The sequence below is a fragment of the Apodemus sylvaticus genome, chromosome 6, assembly GCF_947179515.1.
Source record: "Apodemus sylvaticus chromosome 6, mApoSyl1.1, whole genome shotgun sequence".
Lineage (NCBI taxonomy): Eukaryota > Metazoa > Chordata > Mammalia > Rodentia > Muridae > Apodemus > Apodemus sylvaticus.
Window position 1 is genome coordinate 117,623,974 of NC_067477.1, and position 24,849 is coordinate 117,648,822.

The 24,849-nt window shown below is 46.7% G+C and overlaps 1 protein-coding gene across 1 annotated transcript; it reads right to left on the reverse strand.

The window, feature by feature from the left end:
- Nucleotides 1-415: 415 nt before the first annotated feature.
- Lbh (LBH regulator of WNT signaling pathway) lies at nt 416-24,539 on the reverse strand. Its single transcript, XM_052186308.1, has 3 exons — nt 24,264-24,539; nt 21,379-21,481; nt 416-3,053 (listed from the first exon to the last, which is right to left on the reverse strand). Exons 1-3 carry the CDS (start codon nt 24,287-24,289, stop codon nt 2,865-2,867), a joined length of 318 nt encoding a protein of 105 aa, XP_052042268.1. The 5' UTR covers nt 24,290-24,539; the 3' UTR covers nt 416-2,864.
- Between the last annotated feature and the right edge of the window lie 310 nt (nt 24,540-24,849).

A 24,849-nucleotide genomic window follows, 5' to 3' on the forward strand; every position in this document is an offset into this window, starting at 1 on the left:
ACACACACAGAGACCCTCAAGGTCAGGCTGATGCAAGGTCAGAGGGAGAGGCTGAGGAGGGCCATTATATGCTTACCTGGGATTCCAGCCACTCTCCCTCTAGTTTTCTGTATTTCTGCCCCAGCTGCGTGTGGTCTCTGGAGGGATTAGAGTACACACAGGGTAGAAAGCTGAATGCAGAGGGCACTGAATTTATTCAACTATGTGGAAGTTGTCATTCATGCTAGGGTGAGACTTTAGGCTCACCATGTTTCTATTAAAAAAGAAAACAATAGATTCATCAGTTCACCATGCTGGACTTGGATGAACAGGCTTTTATTCATGTTTCTAGATGCATGGAAGCCCTCTCCAGCCTGAGTCTGAATCCATCCCATCCACCCAATGCAGTGGGGGGAAAAAGGAACCCAAACCAAAATGGAAAGCATTTTCAAACTTTATTTACAATTGTCACAGTGACAAAAAGTAGTTTGGAAAAAAAAATGCTAGTTTCTCCCTGAGCCTCAATACAGAACAGACAGAAGTCACAGGAGGTTCATCTCACAACAGGCATGTCACTGAAATACTAGGATTTTTTTTTCAATACGATCAGTTAGAAATACACACAAATTACTTAAAGAGGAGGAGGGAGAGCAAGAGGAGGAGGAAGAGGAAGAGAAAAAGAGGAGGCCAGACAGGAGCTCAGCCACTTGTCCAAGAGTAGCTGGGTCCCCCCAACAGGCTCAACCGCTGAGGGGCCTGACGTTAACGGTCAGCCCTTGACCTGCTCAGACAGCACACGGTTGTACAACATGGTCTAGTGACCAGCAAAAGGAAGAAGCCACCCCATAGACACACATATACACAAAGCTGATTTGATACTGGATTTACAAGCACAACCCATCACACGGCAAGACCAAGACAGATAATTGGGGTAGGGGTGAGAAGACACCAAAACAGGGGGATTTAAAAGGCCAGACACCTGTCCATAAGGGGAGGCGAGGGATGAGAAATGCTTTGGGAGAGGGGTGTGGGACGAACAGATCTCTGTAGCCAAAACAGAGCAGAGTGGAAGCAAGAGAGAGACACTCCCCCACCATGGGGCTGGCCACAGCCCTCTCCCACTACTACAAGGAGCCGGAAAAAAGTTATTGCCATCGGTGTGTATCACAGGCAGACGACAGAGGGAAGAGGCAGGGGGAGGAGGGTGACCATCGGCATCCCAGACCCAACCTTGCTGAGTGCCGTGTCAACAGCACACCCCCATGCTCTCCCCAACGTGGCCCAGAGCCACACTGACTTTGAGGTATTAAATAGAACCAGACACACTATTCCAAAGATGGGGGTCAACCTGGACTGACAGAGACGTGAGGGGACATTGTGGGTGCCTCAGCTGGCTAAGTGAAGCCCAAGGAAGGCCTTAAGTCCACCTCTTGACCAAACAGTCCTGCTTTAAAAATTCTGTCCTCTACCCCGCTATTCCAGAAGGTTCTGAGCTATGATCAGAGGCTAAGTCCAGATGTTAATTTCCCCATGCAACTGCTGCTTTTTCCAGAGACAGGTAAGGCAGGTAAGGAATAAAGGCTGCTATTCTACAAGGATACCCTAGTGCACCCCATATCTTCTCTCAACCTGTGCTCAGGAGCAACATGAGAAGCAGTGATTTCACAACAACTACTGTTTCAAACTGGATCTCACAGCTATTCCACTGGAGGCCTGGTACCCACCTGGGAACCTCGGCATATCAATGCGCCACCACCCAGGACCCTGCATGGAAGCCTGCTAGCCAATTTCCCAACCAGGAAACACACTCTGCTTTTAGCGCCCATGGAAGCGAGGCTAGGAACCCCATCAGAGTGGTCATGCTGCAGGTCAGATGGACGATGCTGGGCCACAGCAGAGCTGAGGACCGTCCACCTGACTGCTGTGGCCAAAGGAGGAGGAAGGGCAGGCTTTGGAAAGCCTATCCTTTTGCCCTTATGCTCCAAAGAATTCCTGGGAGACCCACAGTGGGAGGAGGTGCTCCCTGTTCAGGCTGCAGCCTTGGAATGTCCCACAAGGGCAGGAAGTGCTCTGGCTGTTCCCCCTATATACTGGGAGGCAAAAGAGGGTGAATAGGGAGAAAAACTCAAAAGTACAATGCCTTAAAGCCTTCCAGGTCCCTGGGGGCTCTGTGAGCCTGAACCAGCTGGAGCCATCTGTGGGAAGGACAGCTAGAATCGTCTTTGCCTGTGTGTTCCTCCTTCTGGCTTTCTAGGCAGTTTCTCCTGGCCCTATTTTTTTGTGGGCGACCAAACACACTTAAAATGAAAGCCAAGACTGGTGGCTGTGAGCCACAGAGCAGAGATAAAGACTTGGTTGTCAGACACCCCAGTAGCCAGAACAAACGGTGGAAAGAGCAGCCCTTGCTGGCTGTAGCTCACTTTTGAAAGTACGGGGTGTGTTTTGTTTCGTTGTTGTTGTTGTTATTGTTTTAATCCAAAATACTTCTTGCTCATTTGCTCTAGCCCTCAGCCAGATCAGCGACCCCACCAACACACACACACACACACACACACACACACACACACGCACGCTTGCACGCACGCACTGCCTCTGGCACTAGAGTTCAGATAGGGATCTGAGAAGCAGCACCCCTTCCCCCACCCCCACCCCTGTTCTCAGCAGCTTCCTTTCTCAGAGGGTTCCATTGCTCAACGAATTAAAAAAAAAAAAAAGACAAAAAAATGAAAGAAAAGAAAACCGACTCGGTGATTTTCAGGTGCAAAACGGAAGCCTCATTTGACATTTTCAGAATGACTGTGACTCGCTCTCTTCTTCCACCACCATGGGAAAAACAGTTCAGGTATGCTGGCCGCCATGACCCAGAGGAGCACGCTGCCAGGACTCTACTGGTCCTTCTTTTCTTCTGTTGTCTCTTCACAGTTGTCTTGCTCATCCTCCTGGACCAGGAATTCCTCAGGAGGCCACCGGAGCTCCCCGCTCTCCACCTCCCCTTCTGTGGGTTCCACCACTATGGAGGGCAGGCGGTCCTTCAGTTTGCAGCAACGGTCAAAATCTGATGGGTCGGGAAAGATCTGAAATGTTAAAGAACAAAGCAGATATCTGGTCATATACACATCTGAGAGAGAAACTTGGTTCTTTCCTTACAATCACACACACACACACACACACACACACAGGGAGAGAGAGAGAGAGAGAGAGAGAGAGCACTGGCTGTCTTCCAAGGATTATGTTCTGCCTTCTAGACACTGTGGGTGTAAGACAGAATCCAGGGGAGTACGCTCTAGGGAAAATTATCTCTCAGCCAGATTTTTTTCTAATCCTGAAGCTAAAAATTTGTGGACCATGCCACTGAACAAAAGGGTGGGTGTAACTCTGCTTCTAGTGTTTTACTTCTAGATAAAAGAATAAAAAAAAAATCACGTTCCTCACAGAATGTTAGGCTTCGCTTTGGAATAAGCAAGCACTTAATGCCTGCAATCTGCAGGCACTAAAACATCACGTTCCTGCCAGAATAATTATTGGTGTCTAGAAGAAGTAAACAACCAAATCGTTCATCATTCTAAACTAACACAGTCAAAAACAAGTGTTGCTCGTGCTATGTTAAAAGTCCCCGGCTTGGGAAAACCAGTGGTCTAGGCCCTTCTATCCTGAGCAGAACGAAGGCTCACACTCAGGCTCACACTCAGGCGTTCTTGCTCCCCTGCTCCTGTGTCTCCTGCCCTTTGACCTCATTGCAAATGCCAAGTCTAAGCCAAATCCAGATCAAGGCAAGGCCTCCAGTCACAAGCTAGCTGGAAAAAGCATCCTTCCCTTTCCACCTGTGAGCAACTCCTGACTTCCTGCCATCAGTACACCTGGAAGACTCGAATCTCAGCCCAGAGTCCCGTGGAAGAGGCTCCACTCCACTTACTCGGCTTCTTCCCAGTGCTGACCGAAACACTGAGCCAGGCTATAAAACTAGGGGCCAAGTCTGGCTTCCCTTTGCACATACTGCCCTGTGACTACAGCTGACCCAATTCTTTGCCCAGTAGCTAAGCACTTAATCCACCAAGCTGCTGGTCCCTTGCCATTCACAGCCCTCAGTGACACACCCATTAGGGGAGAGCTTTGCTCTGGGAAATCTGGGGCTCACCAGATCACGGACACTTGGCACCTTCGAGGCCATCTCCTCCTACCTCTCTGTCTGACAGACAGGAAACCCAGGCCCCAGAGGGGAAAGGAGACTCCACTGAAGGTCACACGGTCTGTTCAAAGTCAAGTGGATGGAAACTGGCATTGGCAGAACTCCTGGGAAGTTGCCCGTTTTGCTGTACTCAGAGGGTAGAAGAAATGCTTATCCCACCCAACGTCTAAGGTCTCCCAGGGTGTCCGATCTCCTAGATGCATTCAGAAGCGCACACGGGGCTTCTGAGAATCACGGGCCTCACAAATCGTCCCAATCCCTACAGACCAGTGATTATTAACTATTTATCCAATAAAGGCCTATTGCTTGGGATTAAGCCTTAAGCCAGCTGCAGGAGTACGCATCATTAAAGACTTACAGGGCTCATAAAAAGTATCGTAATAGCTGCCAGAAGGAAAACAAACCAGGGAGAGGCTGGACCCAGGCAGGTCAGGGAGGCCTGGAGAAACTGGCCACCAAGTCCTGTCATGTCACCCGCTCTGATGTTTGCCCTTGGACTTGGTGGCGGGTTCACATTAGCAAGTGTGAACAGAAAGTGGATCGACTGGGATTGGGGGAGGGGGCTTACTCACTTCTATGGAACTGAGCCCCTTCCTGAAAGTAAGGGAGGACAAGAGGCATCATCTTCCAAGCATGAGCTCTGAGGTGTGATGCAGGAGCTCCCCAGTGAGTGGAAAGCACTCTTTAGTTTACAAAGCTCTATCAGATATGACTTCACTGAGACATCACTACCACCCTGGGGTTAGCAAGCCTCTGGGACTCTGAAGGTCAAAAGGCAGAGCTAGCATTCAAATCTCATCCTGAACGAGGTAGGATACACCTAGGATACACACACGTGCTCGAGCCACAAGGCAGCTCAGGCCAGCAGAAGCAGAGCAGCTGATTTTACTATGAGCTAGAAAAGCGAGGCTTATGTCGTATGGAAGACAATGCTCATGAATGCAGCCATGGGTGAGCAGGGCCTCTATCTCTATAACAGTATAAAGTAATAGTAATTCCTAAGTAATTCCTAAGAGCAGAGAATGAAGGGTGCATTCTTAGAAATCAGCTGCTCCTGGACCCAGGTGTCTAAAGGACCCAGATGTTCATTTGAGGACAGAGGGCTGAGGCACTGAATCTGGACATCCATTGCATGACTCCTGTCATGGCCTCTCAAACTTCCCCCTCAGTTTCTCCTCTAGAGAAATGAAGTGGCCGTCTTATCACAGAAGATGGGTCCAAGTTCTTGGCTTACACAGAAGTGATACAATGCTTTGAGGACAGAAGCAAAATTCAAATAACAATGTCTTCTTCGCAGTAGTCTCCTCAGGTTTAGAGTTAGTTGCCACTCCTCAAGTGTGAAGCCATCCTTCTAACACAGCCAGGAAAACAAGATCCACCAATGGCTTCTATACCAAGAGCTCCACAGTCGAGTCTTTTAAGTCCTCTGTGGAGGGGGTGGGCAATCTAAGCATAGGGAATCTGATACCATGGTAGTTGCCAAAGACCTTTGCACTGTGACCTACTCAAAGCAGGAACCATTAAAGAGGAAAAGTTATCTGACAAGTCACTGCATTTGTAAAAATCACTATAATAATTGATATACACCTTCTGTCTGAGATTTTTTATTATTATTATCAGATCATACAGATTTGTGCTTCTGAGAACTGTAGCTCTCTCCAAAAATAAACAACAACAGCAGAATACACCCTGCACCAAAACAGTCTCTTTCGTTTCTCCGGGAAAAGACAGAAAGCCTTACAACAATGTTTCTGAGTCTTTTCCAGCACAATCTTATCTCCGGCAGCTGCTTAAGAGGCTCACCCGGGGGAGGTCAGCATTTTTCCACTAAGTCATGGTTTTTAATCATCCAGGCAGCAGAAAAATGAGAGGCTGCAACTACAATTTGATGGGGTGGGGAAGGCAATGGAAAAAAAAAGAAAAGAAAAAAGAGCTCTCTCGTTTGACCTGCCAAGCACATGACAGGTACGATTGGGGTATCTGGCAAAAGACTGTGTGCTGGGCTGCCCAGCAGAACCTGGCAGAACAAAGAAATGCCCTGGTCAGAAATACTGCTTCTGCTTAGACCTCCAAGTCCAAAGAGCCCCATATTCTCTCTGAGCTGCAAACAAGCAAACAAACTGGAAAATCCCTCTCCAGTAAAGGCTCTACGGGAGGTATGGGAGGCTCTGACAGGTATCTCCTACCCTCATCCCCTGCAGGACAAGTTCAGAGGCATCTAGCAGTCAACTGTGTTTTCTTCAGCCCTATCTCTTCCTGTCTCTGCCATCACTACCCTCTACATGCAGGGGAGACCCAGGATGATGGCATGGACAGAACTATGAACACCAAGTTCCCCACCTACACAAATAGGATACAATCTTGTCAATCACACATGCTCCGAGAACATCTTGGATTCTACATGAGCAGCATGTGTGTAGCCCCAGTGACTGAATTTCATAGGGGACACCTTGGTTGCCGTGCCCTTTGGCAGGTGCCCTCTCATCACCATGGGTCCTGACATTTTGAGAACTTGAGATGATTCCATGGAAAGGGAGAAGGAGCTTCCGAAGGATCTAGGTCTATGTAATGTGATTTAGACGCCAACATACTAGAGTTTATGAGATGTCAACATACTAGAGTTTCTGGCTGCGAGAGCTAGCGTAGTACAAGAGAATACTCTACTGTAATGAAAATGTTTTCTGTGCTGTCCAATGCTATGGCCACTCCTCATGAGTAGTTAACCGAGCCCTTGAAAGATGGCCAGGTTTTACGTTATTTAAGTAAACACAAATTTAATAAAAATTTAAACAGCTACTGTATTCAAGCTACATAATTAATTATGAGAACAATGAAAACAGGGATTTCAGGGAGACTGAGGCTATTGGACTGTCTGCCCAACATGAGCAGCCTTAGAATAGAGAGCTGTGGGACTGAGGCCAGGTTTCTAGAGACCATAAACTCATCAGTAGCCTTTGTGCGTAGGCTAGAGAGTTGCTACTGAGCCAGCTCCCCTATCATGAACAGATAGGAACCAAAAGACAAAACTAGGCCTCCAAAGGCCCCAAATTTGGAGGCCTAGCTATCAGCTGTCTGCCTTTGAGCCAGGTGACCTAAACCTAGCTGCCTCTGGGGTGGGACAAGAAAGAGTCGCCTGGCACCTACTATGGAAAAAGTGAGTGAGTCTGGTCTTTGTGGCCCTTCCCTGTCTGTGCACTGCCTGGCCATCATCTCTGACAAACAAGATGATCTGGCCACAGAGAGGGTGGAGGGCTCAGCAAGGAGCTGGGAGATGCTAATGGGGAAAGCAGACACCAGCAGGTGGGCAGATGAAAGGTGCTTAGCTGGACACAAAGGGCTAATTACCAGCTGTGCAAGCTGAGACTCTGGCAGGCCTGGATACCCTACTCCTCTTTGCTGGGGAAGAGCAGAGGGCAGGAGAAGCTGGGGTGGGAAGGAGGACAGACGGCCTGAGAGAAAGAGTCAGGCTAGCTCCCTAAGGCATGGTGCACATAAAACTACACAGTAAGCCTTTAACCTCTCCAGTTGCAGAGAGCAACAAAGAACCAATCCCAAGCCAGCTATGGAAAAATAGCACACTGTGCCTCCAGGTGGACCAGGAGTTCAAAAGGTCTGGCTTTTACCTGGCCACTAACTTGCTGTATCTGTGGCCTCGGTTGGATCGTTCTTAGTTCCTCTGGGCCCCTAGAATGAAAGAAGGAAGTGGTTTGGACTCTGCAGGGTTGCTGGGGAGGGGGCGGGGTTCTGATGCTGAGCCAGCCCTCCCCCTCCTCCCCCTCTATAAATTTGGATTTATACTAATGCTGATCTTACAGGGCTTGGGAGAGAGTCAAATCCAGGTGTGTGTGAACATGCTCTGGAAACTCTTAAATTGCTAATGTTGGTCCCTATTAAGTACTGCAAGCCCTCACCCACCCCACCCCCACACCCACCCCTACCACCTGGAGTAGCATTTAGAGTGAGCTTGGAAAGCCAACAGCTGTAGCTTGAGACAAATGGACTGGGTTTGTATTCACAAATCCCAGTCCAGGTTCTTTGAAGAAAAGCCTGTGGGGGTCTCTGCCTTCTTCCCAGAGCTGCCTGTTTTCCGTAGGACATGGATTAGGCCAGCTGGAATGGCAATCACAATCTTGACCAGACTCTGGTCTCACCATGGAAAGCCTCTGACTCTGGGCCTGCTCCAGGGACCCTCACCCAGAGAAGTCAGTTCCCTAAAGCCTAGTTTCCCAAAGCCTGGAATTCTTAGTTTTCCTTAAGAACAAGAATGGATATGCCTCGTGTGTTTCTTCCTTCCTAGGAGGGGCCGGCCTGTAGCAGTGAGCAGATGGCCCCAGCATCCTGCTCTGAGGAAGGGGGAATGAATGAGCTGCAGCCAATTTAGCAGATACCCTGAACTTTGGTCCTTAACTATACAAAATGACAACAAGTACAGTCTTTGAAATCTGACCTCCGTGATAATCTAATCTTATCACGTTGTTAGTACTATTAGCATCTGACTGGGTTTTCAATGTGGCAAGTGTCTGGGAAAAACACAAGGATTCAGAGAAGCTTAATGTTATCCAGTTTTGTACTATCTGTCTCAGCTCCAAACTTTTCTCTGAACCAAAGCTATGGGCCACCCGATTCACCCCCCCACCCCCCACCCCTCCCCCCACCCTCTCCTGCCCTTCTCTGATGCTTCTAATACTTCAGGGCACTTGAACAGAGATTTGAGCTTTATACCAACTCTGAACCTCCTTCCTTTGGATCAAAGATACTTAAGTGCTTAAGCCTTGAAACTGGACGGAAAGGGAAATCCTTGGGATAAACACCATCTTTCATAAACATCTCTCAAACACACACCCATCCTGCAAGTCAGGGGTTCCAAATTCCAATCAATTAGTACTAACAGCACCTGATAATGCTGGACCCAGAAATAGATGAATCTTCTAGGATATTAGAGGATTTTCCCAAATTTCTCTGGGGGCATAAATGGTTTCAAATATCTATATCTTATCAAACACATGTATCATCATTACTTCTTTGAAAGAAGACAACCTCCTGCCCAGTCTTCCCAATCCCTCTCTCCACCCTTCTTCATGAGCCTACCCTCATATCCCATGACTACATATCCTCTGTCAGAAAACTCAGCCTGACCCAGCTGCCATTTCAACCATCCCTTCCTTCTTCATTTTAGAGACAAAAGGTCTTGAGTCTTTAGCCCTTGACATCCTATCTAGATCTTGCTTCTAAAGTCTACCCAACAGCTTCCAGACCTACAACTTAGTGCCCCTCTCCAACTTTCAAATTTCCCAGGACAACTCTGCTATCCTCTCAAGGCTTTGACAGGCTTCATTCATACCACTTTTGCCCCATATTACCAGGTCAGCTTGTTTTGCTCCCAAATTTAAGTCATCTGCTAATGACCCATCTTTAAGGGTACACCCCAAGAAAACCCACCTGACAATAACACACATCTCATTATCTCATAGCCCCACTGCTCTCCTCAGACACATTCTGTTCAGTCTAGAGAAGCCACTTTCAAGATCCTTTCAGGGAGAAAGCACAGATGGAAATGAAAATATTTTTGATAATACTTAGTTTCCACTTGCTTTTTATACCATGTTGACACTTACAGTGTGGTATAAAAAGTCAGTCACTGAAACCACTGGCACCGTCACAGTAGCCTGGAATGTGTACCTGTCATCACTTACCATTTCTCACCTCACATGATTAAATAAAGACAAACAACAACACAGTAGCAATCCTCTGTGTACTTCATATTTGCCAAATACTGACTAAGTAATGCTTTCATATTTGGAGCAGTGAAATGCCAAATTTAAGTAAAATATCCCTGCTGTTTACCAAAGTACCAGGTTATCCCCAACAAAAGCACTGACATGGTTGAGTTGCCAGCTAAACTAACCACTTTTTCAATGGACCATCACTGTACTTGAAAAAATTACTAAAAAAAAACCCAAAAAAACCAAAACAAACAAACAAAAAACCCAACAACCTATGGTTATTCCAATGTGGGTAATTTCTCAGAAATGACAAAGTAGATTGCCATTTTAAGAGATATTGAGAAATATCATCAATTACTTATGATATCTGTAACCAATGATAAAAATAGAGCTCTCAAGAGAAAATTAGAATCTTGGGAAATTTGTATCGGTCATCATGAACTTGGTAACTTCCTAATTCTTGCTAGCTTTCTTATGAGACCTGCAGTGATATTAGCAAATATGCCTTTTTTATATTGCATAATGAAATGTATCACCATTTGAAAGATCTTATTTCCCTAATGATCAGTATAAAACACTACAAAACTGAACTTGGAGAAAAGATTTTTAAAATACTAGAAGCCAGGCTAATGAATTTTAATGTAAGAGTACAAAGAGTTCATGCATAAGGTTTTGTATGAAGACACATGACATTTAAGAAATGACCACTTGTTGAGTGTAATATCCTAGCCTTAGGGAATTGGAGGCAAGGAGAATGTGAAATTCAAGGTTATCTTCTGCTATATAACAGGTTGGAGGGCAGTTTAGGCCACATGAAGTCTTGTCTCAAAAGAATGTCAGGGGAGAAGGGAGGAGGGAGAGGGAGGACAGAAGAGAAGGGGGGGTGGGATAGGGAAAGGAAAGAAAAAAAGAAAAAAGAAGGCCTATTATATGTTACATTTTGTGATGTACCAAAACAATCTGGAAAAGATGTGAAACTATTTCTCCCTTTCCTAACTGTATAACCTGTATACGCCAGATTTTATTCATTTAGTCCAACCAACACATAATTGCAACAAATTTACTCATGGGAAGTACACATGAAAATATCACCATTTTCCATTAGACCAGACATAAGACTTAAACATGCAAAAACAATGCTTTTCCTCTCCCTAGGATTTTCCGTTTTGGAAAATATAGTTATTTTATGAAAAACTATTATTTATATCAGCATAGAATTGCTTCATTGTTATTCTAAGTAAGCTAATAAGTAAAAATTGGAAAAATCTGTTTTAATTCCTAAAACAATAAATTTAAAGACAAAGTACACATAAATAAAAGCTCATAACTTATTTCTTTTTTTTAAAACTGAAACTTTTTTTTTTTTAAGTATAAACTGAAACCCAAAATTTAGAACCATTGGCCTGAGAGAAAAAACATATCCTCAGGAAGATGGCCAGGGAAGTCAATGCTGAAGACAACATACGTTTTACCACTGCAAAAGAGTCAAGTAGAACATCAAAGGTACCTTCAGATACGTCAAAGACCTAGTAACAGAAGGATTTCATGTCACCATTATTGTCCATCAAAATTAATAGAGATTAATTCTTACTATGGATGAGAAAATTGAGGCCCACAGTGGTGACAAGCTGCCTGTGTTGGCACAAATAACACAAAAATGAGAGTAGAAAATAGTTATCCAGATCCCCTTAACCCCTCTGAGTTGAGAGATTCCTAGCTTGGTGTTCTTGGTGGTGCCCAAAGGATCCCTGGGTAATGCAGTACCATGCTACTTTAGAGGGGAACTCATGTCAAGATGACTGGTCCAATCGCAAAGGTGCCTCCCACTCAGATGCTTACCCTGAGAGGGTGGGGTTAGAGGGCCAACCTGTGGGTATATATGCATTTTTGCTGATATCATCACTAGAAGAATTTGGAATAACTATGCCTCCTTCAGAATGTCCAAACACTCCTCCTATATCACAATATTAACACCTTAAACAGGATGTATATACTGTTCTTTTAACTATAACCAGTGTTAGGCTAAGCACAGTAGTTCATACTTACAAATCCAGTACTCGGGAAGCTGAGGCAGAAAGGATCATTGAGAGAGATCAAGGCCCGCCTGAGCTATACAGCAAGACCTTGACAAAAAGGAAGGAAGGAAGGAAGGAAGGAAGGAAGGAAGGAAGGAAGGAAGGAAGGAAGGAAGGAAAAACAACAAAAAGCCCCAAAATACTAACAAACAACTATACTCAGTGTATTATAAGAACTATAGCAATTTTATATCAACCATTTTCTACTAAAACACTCCCCAAATAATCTCCTATGTCCACTTTATAGTATTCCTTTCTCTATTTTAAACATTTCTACTCTATTACTAAATGATATTTATACCTGTTTTAAAATTTAGATAGTGTTCTATTCCATAACCCAAGCTAGCCCAGAACTCACCAAGTACCCCAGGCCTGCCTCTCAAACTCATGATCTTTCTACCACAGCCTTGTGAGAACTGTGATTACATACATGCACCACCACACCTGACTGGAAATTTTCTTAATATATTTTTATATTTTCAAGTTTTTAGCCATTGGTTTTTCATACTTTCCTTCAACAAAAGATCTATTATGTATATAAATTGACAGTTTTAAAAGTCCAGTGACCTTAGGGTTTTATAAATTCAAATATTCTGTATTGGCTCAATGTGGCTATTAGTATTATATGATCAATAAATATCACAAGTAACTGTGATATTTATTAAACTCTGTATTAAGTACAGAGGTTAATTTTATTGGATAAGTTTCTCACTGTGAAGGAAGGGAGGCTGCCTGGACATGGTCCATTTCTCTGAGGGACCTAAAGTTTCTACCCCGTGGCCAGCTGATCTCCCTTGTAAAGAGACAGAAAGACAGACAACCTGGACATAAAGCTGGAGAAAGAGAGCTAGTGAGGTCGTCTTCAACATGATAATTTGCACAGAGCCACAGAAGGAAGCTGGGGGCAAGGGCATGGGTTTCCTTAGAATCATCGTCCCTGCTTTCATGTCTCCTGGAGAGTCTCAGCGACCCCTGGGGCAGCTGTCTTCCTGTCTTAACACTTGAAATATGCAGCATAGCATCTACACAGGGGATCACTGAGAAGCAATTTGGCATGAACCTCTCTCATATTAAAGTGCTGAGAAAAAGAGCCAGGAAACATCTGGGGTGGTAGATCATATTTCAGTGGGTAAATCACAAAGAAATCATAATTGAGTACTAACTATCATAGTGTTTCTACCAAAGAGGGTACTTAACTTTTGAAGAAAACAAATCCCTTCCTGGCCAGTCCCAGGGTTAGCCACCTAAAGAACCATGCTGTAAAATGTCCCACTCATGAGGACAGGTGTCTGCCAGCCTCACAACGCCACCTTCATTTTTCTGATATATCCACTTTGATGTCAAGCTCCTTCTTTACTTGCTTGGTAAAGCATACTTGCTTAAATATCAAACTCTATGGCCATGGACTAGAAAACTAGCCTGTGCCATGGGAAGCATTGGCATTTTCATAAGCCAATGGGAACACTGGACCCTACTTGAATACCAGCCCATATTACTGACATGCACCAGAAGCCTTACTTCCTCGTTGGATAGATGGCAAGGCAGCCATTAAACTTAGATCTACTTCTAAGTATCCAGTCTATTCTAACATTCAAAGGAGCAAACCGAAGAACCCCAAAATGGTTCCTAACACTAAACCTGCCACTGGCCAAACTTCATGGGTCCAGACAACTGCACTGGTCTTTTCAAGGTTACAAGATGCTTCAATGTCATTAACAGAGTAAGATGCACATATAGGACAATGGCTGACTTATATACTTTTGTAATCTCAAGAGTATATATTAGCTATGGGTCAAGAATATGATCACTAGCTATTTTTTCAATGCTGACTAAATGTTTCTTAAGCACCATTAATTTGTTATCATCGTGCACATAATAAATCAGCTACAGGAAGATGTACAACGCCTGAGTACACTAAAATAACAAAATGCCTTTCTGATCCCATCCCCTGGTTCCGTCATTATCCCATCTCTATAGATGCTGGAAGATTACATTTTAATAAACTCATTTGTGCATTCCGTTTCTAAGGTACTATATAAATGAGAGGCTTAACATTGGATCTCTTTGAATTGGTAGCTCTATTTCCAGGAATTTATTTCAAAGAAACGAGTCAGGGCTGTGCAGAGATTTATGTAAAATGATGTTCGGAGTGCTGTTTGTCTCAAGAACAAAAGATGACACAACCTAGACATCCAGCAATCAGAAATGGTACATAGAGAATGAAATACTGTTTTACAAAGAAAACCAAATGACAAGAACAATCACAGTATTATATTAAATGAAGAAAAAAAAAGATTTGCTACACATTGAAAAATATGCATAGAAGACAGTCAAAAGTAAACACACCAAAATACTCCAGGGATAGGAATGTGAATAGGTTGATCCTCTTTGTTCTGGTCTGCGTTACTACATTCTATGAAGAATAAATATTACCTTTACAATGATAACACATATACATCCAGCCACACTTTTACCCTTTGACCCAAAAATCCTACTTGTAAAACAACTCTCAAGATATAATATTAATTATTCACTAAGGTTTATATTAAAATTTTAATGTAAACTATCACAACATAAGAGAAAAAATATGACCTAACATTTTCAACAATAAGACAACGGTGAAGCAAATTATCATCCGACCTCGTGATACAAGATGAGTCTTTCCAGGGTATAGTGGTGGATGCCTTTAGGGAAGATGAGACAGGAGGACTGTTGAGAGTTCAAGACCAGCCTGGGCTACACAGAAAGTACAAGACCAACCTAGGCAGCTTAGCAAGAACCTATCTCAAAATCCAAAGTAAGGAAGAATATGTAGCTCAATGGCAAAGCTATTGACCAGCACTCACAAAATCTTAGAGTCAGTCCCTGGGACCAGAGGACAAAGATAATTATAGATTGTTCTGGAAATAATATTGTAGTGACACCACGATGCTGGTGATTGGTGTTATTTAAAACTTCAAACCAGAATGAGGTAAAAATTCTAACTGCATGTGATGCAGTGGAAGAGAAGATTTTAAAACGATGAGTTATGCCCCATAAGCATATGAAAATTAGAAAAAAATAGGGAAGAAAAATGAACATTTTCTAGTAGTCACCCAGTTTTGAAAAGCACAAAAGTAACCAAATGCATGCTTTCTCAATGAAAACAGGAAATGACTGACAAGAAGGGAAGGAAGAACTTTCCTATAACTACAACACTCTAACTGGAAAAATAAACCCCCGCTGTACTGACGTTCTGCTGCTGCCTAGGCTGTTGGGCAGATCGGGAGTGGGAGCTCGGGCAACTGTCGGCATTTACCCTTGCTCTGTCCACAGGCACAGTTGTGGGAACAGATTTTATGGTCTCCAAAGTAAAGGCAGAATATGAACTCAAGGCATGGGGACCAAGCACCCCTACAATGGAGTTTGTGATGCTTTTTTTCTCTTGGCTTGGTCCATGCTGCTTCACACAGAAGATCTAGGACTGTTTTTCCTTTTGGCACCCATAAAATCCCTGGTCAAGAAACTAGCAGTCAACACAGCTTTAATTAAATGGCTAGAAACATTGACTATAAGGCCTAACCTGAAGAAGAAGGAGAAGGAAGAGGAGGACAAGGAGAAGGAAGAGGAGGACAAGGAGAAGGAAGAGGAGGACAAGGAGAAGGAAGAGGAGGACAAGGAGAAGGAAGAGGAAAAGAAGGAGGAGGAGGAGGAGGAGGGAGAAAAGAGAAGAAAAGAAGAAAAAAAGAAAAGAGAGAAAGAAGAAAGAAAAAAGCCCCGATGCAAGATACTGAAGAGCAGAGGGAGGAGTTGAAAGGTGCTCCAACCATCCCCTGAGGTCGCAATGGCACCCCAATAACACTTTGAAAGAACCAGGTAAAGACAAAGATTGTCTCTTAGGTGGGTTTGTGCAGTTCAGAGGCTAGCCTGAAGACAATGATAAACTGCAGGACACAGGATTTGACTGGTTGACACAGATCCTCGCCTCCCCAGGGTGGAACGGAAGGAAGTCCCAGCACACTGCAGCCCTGTGTGAATGAGGTCCTGTCTTCCTATCCTCTGAGGATTATTTCAGACTCAGGCCTGAAAGATCATCTCAGGACATTCGCCAGACACCCAGGAATAGCTCTTGGCTTCAGTCACAAGATTCACCACCCAAATGCATTCCCTTTCCTCACCGTACAGTATAATCCTCCTCTTCTAGCTAACGTAAGAGAGACTGGGTTGACTGGGAGAAAATGCTGATCTTGTTAAAACAGTCACCAGGGGATTGCCAAGGTACAGAGATGGTCTCAGCCCAGGAAAGGGAAGGAGGAAGGGCCCAGTCCATCATTCAGGACTCATTAAGCATCTATTTGTAGGACACTGGGAACAAAGTGCAGTGTAAGACATAGCCCCCGGCTCTGCAGCAAGAGGCACACACAGCTGCTGGCGGAGGGAGGGTGAGGCCCAACACAGGCCTTTTGAGAGAAGCTGTATGAATCCAGTGTGCAGCAGGCTGGCTGGCCGTGAAAAAAGTCCTGCTTTCTCCATGGCCAGGCACAAACACACTGTTGTACCCATGGGGCTAGGGGGGGTGAAGGAGAAGTCTCCCATGGGAACAATTCCAGCCATCTGTAGGCCCTAATCCAGGGACTTTCCACAACAGTGAACATGACCTTTGTGTCTAGGCTTCTAACATAAAAGGGAAGGTGCTGGACTCTCCTACAAAGAAGACTTTCAACGCAAGGGTATGTGATGGCTTAGAAAGAGCCAGTGTCACTCAGAGGGGACAGACGGCTCAAGCTTTCTAAATCCAGTGGATGCGGCTGCCGTCCATCTCATCACTATGAGAGAAACAGAAGAAGGATCAGGAGAACGAAAACTTGCCACAATCCCAGCAATGTGTCATGTCTATATGGCTGACCATCTCCTGTGACAGGTTTGGGGGATATTAGCTTTATGACTCTCTGGGGACAACTGAAGCTTTTTAAACTCTGATGTTTGTGAAAGATGATTTCCTGGTGACCATGGACTCTGCAGGATACTATCTTGCACATGCTTTTTGAGTCCTTCAGTCCTGGCTCCAGTGCAGAGTTACCATAAGGCTTTGGGCCTGCAAGAAGCAAAACACTATGCAGAGACAAGAAAGGCCAACCCACCACTGTCCCTCCCGTTGCCCTGGGAGGTGAAGGGTAGATGCAGGCCACTCATAGCTCTCTAAGTCTTTTGGCTTAGAGAAGGCACGGGGGCACTGGAGCAGTCGGGTGTGTAAAGAAACCGCTCCTTCTGGTTTTCAGAATGGCCTTCCGGAAAGGAGAGTCTGGGTACCTCTCTGACTGAAATATGATGTCAAAGGCAGGCAGGCATGACCAAAAGTAAGAGCAAGTCGAATAGTGAGGTACCAATGGCAACAGAAGAAGTGCCCGGGGACAGGGGGCAGTGCAGCTCAGTTGGTAGAGCGCTTCTCTAGACTGTATAAGGCTCTTGGCTTTACTCTACACCACCACAAAACTAGACTTGGTGACACAGCTTGGCACTGTAGCACCTGGCATGAGAAGATCAGAAGCTTCAGGTCACCCTCAGCTACTTGGAGATTCTAGGCCAACTGGTGCTAGAAACCTTGTATATAATTAAATAATACAATAACTGTGGGCGAGTACAAGAAATAAACTGTGTAGATCTAAGTATAGTAATTAAAAATAGGATGGCCTACGTATGCTGTGCCAGGAGAAGTTAGCGGGCAAAGCCAAAATGCTGGGGTCCCTTAGGATTCATAGGGAAATAACTAGAACCCTTCCTTATCTAGAGCTCTGGCCAATATGAGAGGAACCTTTAGAGAAAGACATATCACTATACATCACGTTCTTACAGTAGTGGGTCCATAGAACGAGCAGGCTCCACAGGTATCCAGTGACTGGTGTGCACTGGATGGTCCACATGCCTGTTCCATAGGCTGGTGACTGACTGGGAAACTCATAGACACAGCATAGGCATAGAGCTACAGCCCTTAAGGACATAAATATCCTCACAGAGACCCTCCCACGTGGCTCTGAGAGCCTGCTACCACCCACAGCCTGAGCTAAATGTACCAGGCTTTCTAGTAACTATGTCCTCGCCCACCCAATGGGGTGTGAGAATTCCTGCCAAATAAATGTGCCACGTGGGTTTCACTTACTTGAATGACTCTCCAGATGGATATGAAGACAAAATAAGATCCTGGGCTCCAGGTTTTTACACATGCTCACAAAACAACATGAACGCAGAGCTAAGGACGGAGCTCTCCATTGGTACAGAACTTGCCTGCCGTTCATGAGGCCCTGGGTCCTATCCCCAGCACTACATAAACTGGGCATGGTAATCTGTGTCTAAAATTCCAGCACTGAGAAGTGGAGTCAGGAGGATTAAGAGTTTAAAGTCACCTTTTGCTATAGAACACATGAGACCCTGTCTCAAAATAAAATACAGTAAAGCTAAACAAAATAATTGTTGCTGTGAAATTCTAAAGATTAATAGAAGGGCTAACCTGAACCCTTTGGGGGACACAAAGGACAGGCAGCCAGAGCCTGGACAGGCATGGACTTGACCTATGCCTTCATCAGGTCCTCCAGAGACCACCCCAGAGGTAAAGGTGGCTAAGTTCCAAATTGGGATATCCTTCCCCTTAAGAACTTCTCTGTAAACATACAGGCCCATGAATGGGGAAAGGATGATGGCTAAAGGATACAGAATCAATCGATAGCAAGGCCCCTGCATTGGAGCCCAGGCAATGGGAAGGTATTGCAGGACCCATGTCCTGAAAACCCATCCCAGCTCCTTAGAAAGTCTAAGGTTCCAGAGGCATGAAAAGGGTAGCCATACGCAACACAGAGAACTCAGCAAAGCTTGACTCTGGGTGGGTCTGGAAGGTACGGGAACGACCTGAATGCCCAATGGGTCACTTATATGATGACCTTGTTTCAAGGTCAAATCACAAGTCTGAGATTGTATTTCATCTGCCAAGTCGGGGTTGCTGTCTCCAGCCCTTACTCAGTTCCTTGGAAAAGCAGGACTCAATAAAAGCCACAAACTATTATTATCCAGAGGAGTAAAGCCAAGAGGAGAGCACTGAGTTCCCACCCTCAGCTCCAAGCAGAGTCCAAGCATGCAGGGGACAGGCTTTAGCCAAGAACCAGGCCCAGCCATTCCCCAGGGCGTTGGTGGGAAAGCTTTTAATTGGATGGCACCAGCTTTGTGGGGGCCCAGAAAGCACCCACCATTTGACAGTTGCCAGTGCGGCTCACGGCAGAGTCCCACACTTTGCTCAAACACGCAGCCTAAGGGTATCTGAAGCTGCAGTGAAATTACATGTGAGAGATGGGGTTGCCCGCCCCTTCTCCCAAGGCTCCCATTTTTCTTCAAAGCCCACCCCTCGCTGATCCCTTGGCTTATGACATCTCAGATTCTATAGGATCACATCATCAGTGCCCACACATTTCGGGCAGACGGCATATGTTCCAGAAGTACATGTACATGCTAGTTCCCATAAACCCCAGGCCCTGAGTGCAGCAACCAGTGTATCAGGCTCAGTATAGAAAGTGCCTAGTAAATACTGTTTGGCTAAACACTACGACTTTCCCTTTTCTCTTCACCAGACAACCAAGAGTCTTTTCTGAAACCATCTGTGACTGAAGGGCTCTACAGTTCCAAGTAAAGTATTTGGACATGGGGCAGTGGTCCCCACCCAGGAGACAGAGGCTCCCACCCAGGAGACAGAGGTTGACTTCCCAGGGGCTGTGGGAACTGGGCCTTCAATACAGTGGAACAATGGGGAAAAGGCCTTTGGAGGTCTTTTTCTCAGGAGGTATCCAGATATTGCAAGAACCCAGGAATGCTTTTGTTCCTCAGCCACCTCAGCCCTCATTCAGCCCTCTTCCCCCAGCATGCCATCCCCATCTTCCATGGCCATCGGATGTGCTCGGAGGGTTACAGGGCGGAGAAGACTGCCTGGCTCTTTTGCCTGGGATATATTTAAAGCACACAGAGAAACATGCTGACAGGTATGGCTGGGAAAGGTTCTGTGGTGGAAATCTACAACCTGGAACTGAAATACGCCCTCACCAATACGCCCTCACCTGTAACTGACATTCAGTCTGACTCAGAGGCTTGGAAACTGGTAACCAAAACTACAGGAGCAGGTGGGCCAGGAAACTTCTGTACCTCCCACCTGGCCACGGGGCCCTCAATTGCCTTTCTCAGTCCCTCTCCAGGAAGAGAAGGTTAGAACAGCTGTGAAAGACTATTTTCCCTGAATCGGCTAGTCACCACCTGCAGGCCACCACGTGAGGTCTGAGGTGTTGACACAAAAGATCGGGGCTCCTGAACCCCCCAAGCATGTCTGGTATCTGAAGACACACTCCCAATCGTAACTTTCATCTTGGCTTCTCCTTGACTACTCAAATGGCTGCAGGCCCAGTTTTTCTATTTGTTTCATTCTTTACAAAATAACTGTCCCCGAAACAGCTCTAAGGAGCAAGCAGCTGGGGTAAGTCTAGACTCAGGCCAGAACTAACCCAACGTGAAGACACAGATACGTCAGAAGATCAAAGCCATTAGGAGAAGATATCCAAGCCCCCATATATGGCAGGGCCAGGGTCTCAGTGTAAAGGTGGGTGGACATTCCCTTGAGGGCTACAGCAAATAAATAAATAAATAAATAAATAAATAAATAAATAAATAAAATAAAATAAACGAAGCAATGTGTGCAGAGTGTTTCTCCCTTCATGCTCTCTCATCTTGCCTGGACTAGCTGCTTTACACAATATCCTTAGCCTAAAAACATTCCCTTACAGATACTTCTCTCTCCCAGATCTGCCAATCTAGGGACTCTCTGATGTTCCAAAAACCAGCCGCCTGTCCTGGAGGTAACCAAAGCGCTCTTGCTGACGAGGATACTATCCCGCCACCTCTCTGTCATGCTGAAGCTTCACCACAAGTAGAGAGCACTGGCCAGGAGTGAGAAAGGAGGCCTTCCATTCTGTTTTTGCTGTCCTGTGTTTATCCCCACCAGACAGGATGATTCCTACACCACACTCTCTCTTGGCATCCCTAAGAGACTGTCCTCTTCAGCTCCGTGCAGTTTAAACTTGAACTCGGACTCAGCCAGCCAGTTATCACCCTGAGAAGACAGGTAGCCATTCTCCTACCAGACGGCCCTCCCCCACCCCCTTGACTCTTCCTCTTAATCCTCTAGGGTGCAGGACATTGTTGTTTCCTCTGACAAAGGGAGAAACTGAAACTCCCGGGCAGTCAGTGAGCATGTCTCCCTGGCAGTCAAGGACGTTCTCAAGGTGACACAGCTGTTACAGGTGATACTGGGATGCTCAAACTCTTACAGGTGATACTGGGATTCCTAAACCAAGCCTACTTTCAGTCTCTCTTGGCAGAAGTCACAAGGCTCCAAGAAGTTTGAACTTACCTGATAGGAAAGGCCATCCTTGCGGGGGCTGAGCCCAATCTCTTCCATGGATGGAGTGTTCATCATCACCTCGGTCATCTCAGCCGATCTCAGATAGTCAGAGCTGCAAGAAAGCCATATAGAAGTCAGTACATGCTCACACGGGGCCCTGAGATCGGGGAGTGGGGAGGGGACAGGAGGGATTGGCTGGAGACAGGATGAGCTCACATGGGGCCCTGAGGTGGGGGAGTGGGGAGGGGACAGAAGGAATTGGCTGGAGACAGGATGAGAGATGCTCAAACAATTCACAGCAAAACAAGCTCTCTGGAGCAAACAACCTGCAGGCCTACAGCCCTGTGGCTCACTCACCTCAAGAGACAAAGCCTGCCCTCCGCAACTTCTCCCCCATCCTCTACAGAAAGCAAATTGGATTTTCTTTTAAACAAACTGGAAACACAGTGGCAGGGGGTGGGCAGAAGGCAGCGTTGCCTCTGTGTGTGTCCATATGAAAGTAATGCAGCCAGGTTTCCCTTCACCCATCCACTACAAATAAGAGTCATCTTGCCCATGAATTTCCAGTGGGAACTGCACAGTAGGATTACATAATAACAATAACAGTCCAGCCTCCGGGAGACAAAGTCTAATCATCTAATCATGATGCCTTCTGAGCTGTCTCTGTCTGTCTGGTGCTCCTTTAGGCAAAATGTCCCACCCCAAGGGGTCAGCTTTTCTACAAGCTTCACATCTGCCATTCTACCCCCTTCTGGAGTGCTAGCAGCTGCTGCTAACTCCCAGCCTGAAAAACATCCCCGGATTAAAAGCCTTATGGGTACAGATTCTGACTGCAAGGAAATTTCCAGAGGGGCCAAGCTGGCCCACCAATGGCTGACATGTGAAAGTACTTTGTACTTGCTAAGCAGGGTACAAACAGTCCATTATCCTTGCACAGGCCACGGGGCAAACTCAGAGCTCAGGAACCATAACACCAAATACTCATACCAAATCTAGGTACCCAGGACACAACGCCCAGTATTTTCATGATCACATCTGTGCACAAAGTTTTAAAAAGGTAAAAGGCAAGGCAGGGGTAGGCTTTAGAGAAACTACATCTAAGAAAACAGGAAGACACGAACCTTTTCAATTTTTTTCTCCCCCCCCCCTTTTTTTAAAAAAAATACCAAACAGAGTAAAAATGGTATTTGGCACTGGCAAGAGAAGCAATGAGTTCTGGGAGGGGGAGAGGGACTGAGAGAGGGTGACTGGCTTGGAGGCCAGTTTAGGTTTAGAAGCTTTCACAATCTCCTCCCCAGTCTGGAAAAGCTGCCCTCACCACTGTGTGATTTTTAACAGATCATAGAACTTCTCTGAGTGGCGGGAGCCCTGTTTATGACCAAGATACTAATGATTGCTAATAATGCATATCTCGTGGTTACCTCTGGATGAGAAAATGTTGCAGACAGGTGTAGGAAGTGCTAATTAACCAACTAATCATAAATCTTAATGGGTGACTGGGGTGGGGGGCTAATGTCTCCAAGGGCTGCTAACATCTTTACCTTACTACATTTGCGGGGGTGTGGTGGTGGGGTGGGCACGAGGCCTCCACCACTCTTCAAAACCTCACCCATATGGCAACTGACTTGTCTGCACTTGAGGGGGTATACAAGCTTCAGGTGTAGGGGCTTTTTACTTTGTTTTGAAAGTCACTGGCCTCACTAATCATAGTTAAACCCGGAGGGAGAGGAGGGACTAAGAAAGGGTGAGTGTCTCGGGGGCAAGTTTAGGTTTAAAAGCTAGACTTTCACAATTTCCTCCCTGGTCTAGAAAAGCTGCCTCCACCCCCCAAAGAAGGGAGTCAGTAGCACCACAGGGTTGAAACCAGGGTAGTCGCCTCCTGTAGCAGCGGCTGTTCCTTCTTGGAACTGTGGCGAGGGCCCAAAAAGTTAAACTGAGAAACAAGAACTTTCAGAGTTCCTGGGCTAAGCAGAACAGCGCCGCTTTGCTCGGGTTCAGAGCTTGCATTAGATCAGGGGACTGGCTCTCCAAGGCTGGCACCTGCGAGCAAGCGAGCGAGCGCGCTCCAGGACCACGGGCGCTCGCCCCTCCTCTACACCACAGCAGGAAGGAAGAAGCAGCTGGCGCGCACCTCCCAGCAGCTAGGGGCCTGTCCCCAGATCCTTCCCTGCACTGATCCTCCACAACGCGATCCTTCCCGGCTGGAGGCAAACGTCTGCAGCCCCCGACTCAGCAGTGACTGGCTTCTTCCAGTCTGGCGCTGGGAGAGCCCGCTCCTTCCCAGCCCCGGCGCGTGGGATTTTAGGGACTAGAGAGAGGGCAGGGGTTGTGAGGGTGTAGCTTGCACCCTGATGCTTGTGGCTTGCTTGTGCGGAGAGAGTCTCCCCAGCACCCTCCCTCTCCCAGAAGCTCTGCAAACCCAGCGGCTGCACCAGTTCAGCCCCTCTGCAGCCATCCTCGACGCCGAGACTTGCGTGCAAACAAAAAGGAAAAGGGGAGGAGCCGGGGGAGCCGGAGCCCCCTGCACCAAGCAGGACTCATCTCCTGTCGCCCTCGGCGGACAAGGTTTCCTGGGGGAGGAGGATTGGGGGGGCTTCAGGTGGGACCTCAGGTTCTCCCCACCCAACGCCACCACATCCACACCCTCTGGCCGCCACTTAAGTGAAGGTTCCGAGTTCACTTCCTTTGTCTGGATGCTCTCAGCACCGCCTCCCCCAACCCCCAGCTTTGCAACCTTGACGTCGACTCCTGCAGGGGCTGAGGCGGGCGGGTTAACCAGCACTGGGTGTCCATGCCACTCTCCGGCCTCGCACCCGGAGCCGGTACTAGGCGGCTGCCGGGCTACGCAGTCACCCAGGTTAAACTGGCGTTCGCCACAGGCGCAGGATACTCACCAGTGAATAGGGAAATATACAGACATGAAGTCCTAGGGGAGGCTGACCCACGCCCTTGTGATTAAGAAAAACAAAGCAAAACAAAACAAAACAAAAAAACGGTCACTACGTCCTGAATGAGATTGGCAGGGGCGCAGAGGAGAGCAGCGGGCAGCCAAGAGCGGGCACTGGGCTAGCGCCGGTCCGCCTTCCGGAGACAGCCTCGCTGCCAGCGGCGTCGGCAGTGCAGACCAAGCTCTCTGCTATCCACCGAGCTCCGGGTCCCACAAAGAGCCCGGGAAGCAGCATTTATAAAGGGGGGGCGGGGCTTGTCCGCGAGCGGCCCCGCCTCCCCTCGCCCACTCTTAGAATAACGTCACCAAAATCATGAATGGCTTCAGCGCTCACAGTTCCGCGGGCGGCTGCAGGGACCTGGCGGGCTCTGTACCCTGCCTGAGCTGGTTCACAGCAGCCACGAGCCCGGCCCCCTCCCCACCGTCGTGACACACACGCGTGTTCCCTAGCTGGAGTTCAATGTCAACGCCGCTTCCTGCCCACAAATCCGCAGCGTCTGCAGCCCCCTCCCTGCGCACAGCCAAGGACTCTT

Bases quoted from the DNA above. Each gene is read 5' to 3' on its own strand.
- Lbh (XM_052186308.1), bottom strand. From the start codon at position 24,289: ATGTCTGTATATTTCCCTATTCACTG. The intron at 21,482-24,263 runs GTGAGTATCCTG...GCTTTCTTGCAG, and splicing joins GTATATTTCCCTATTCACTG to CTCTGACTATCTGAGATCGG. The intron at 3,054-21,378 runs GTAAGTTCAAAC...TTAACATTTCAG, and splicing joins AGGATGGCCTTTCCTATCAG to ATCTTTCCCGACCCATCAGA.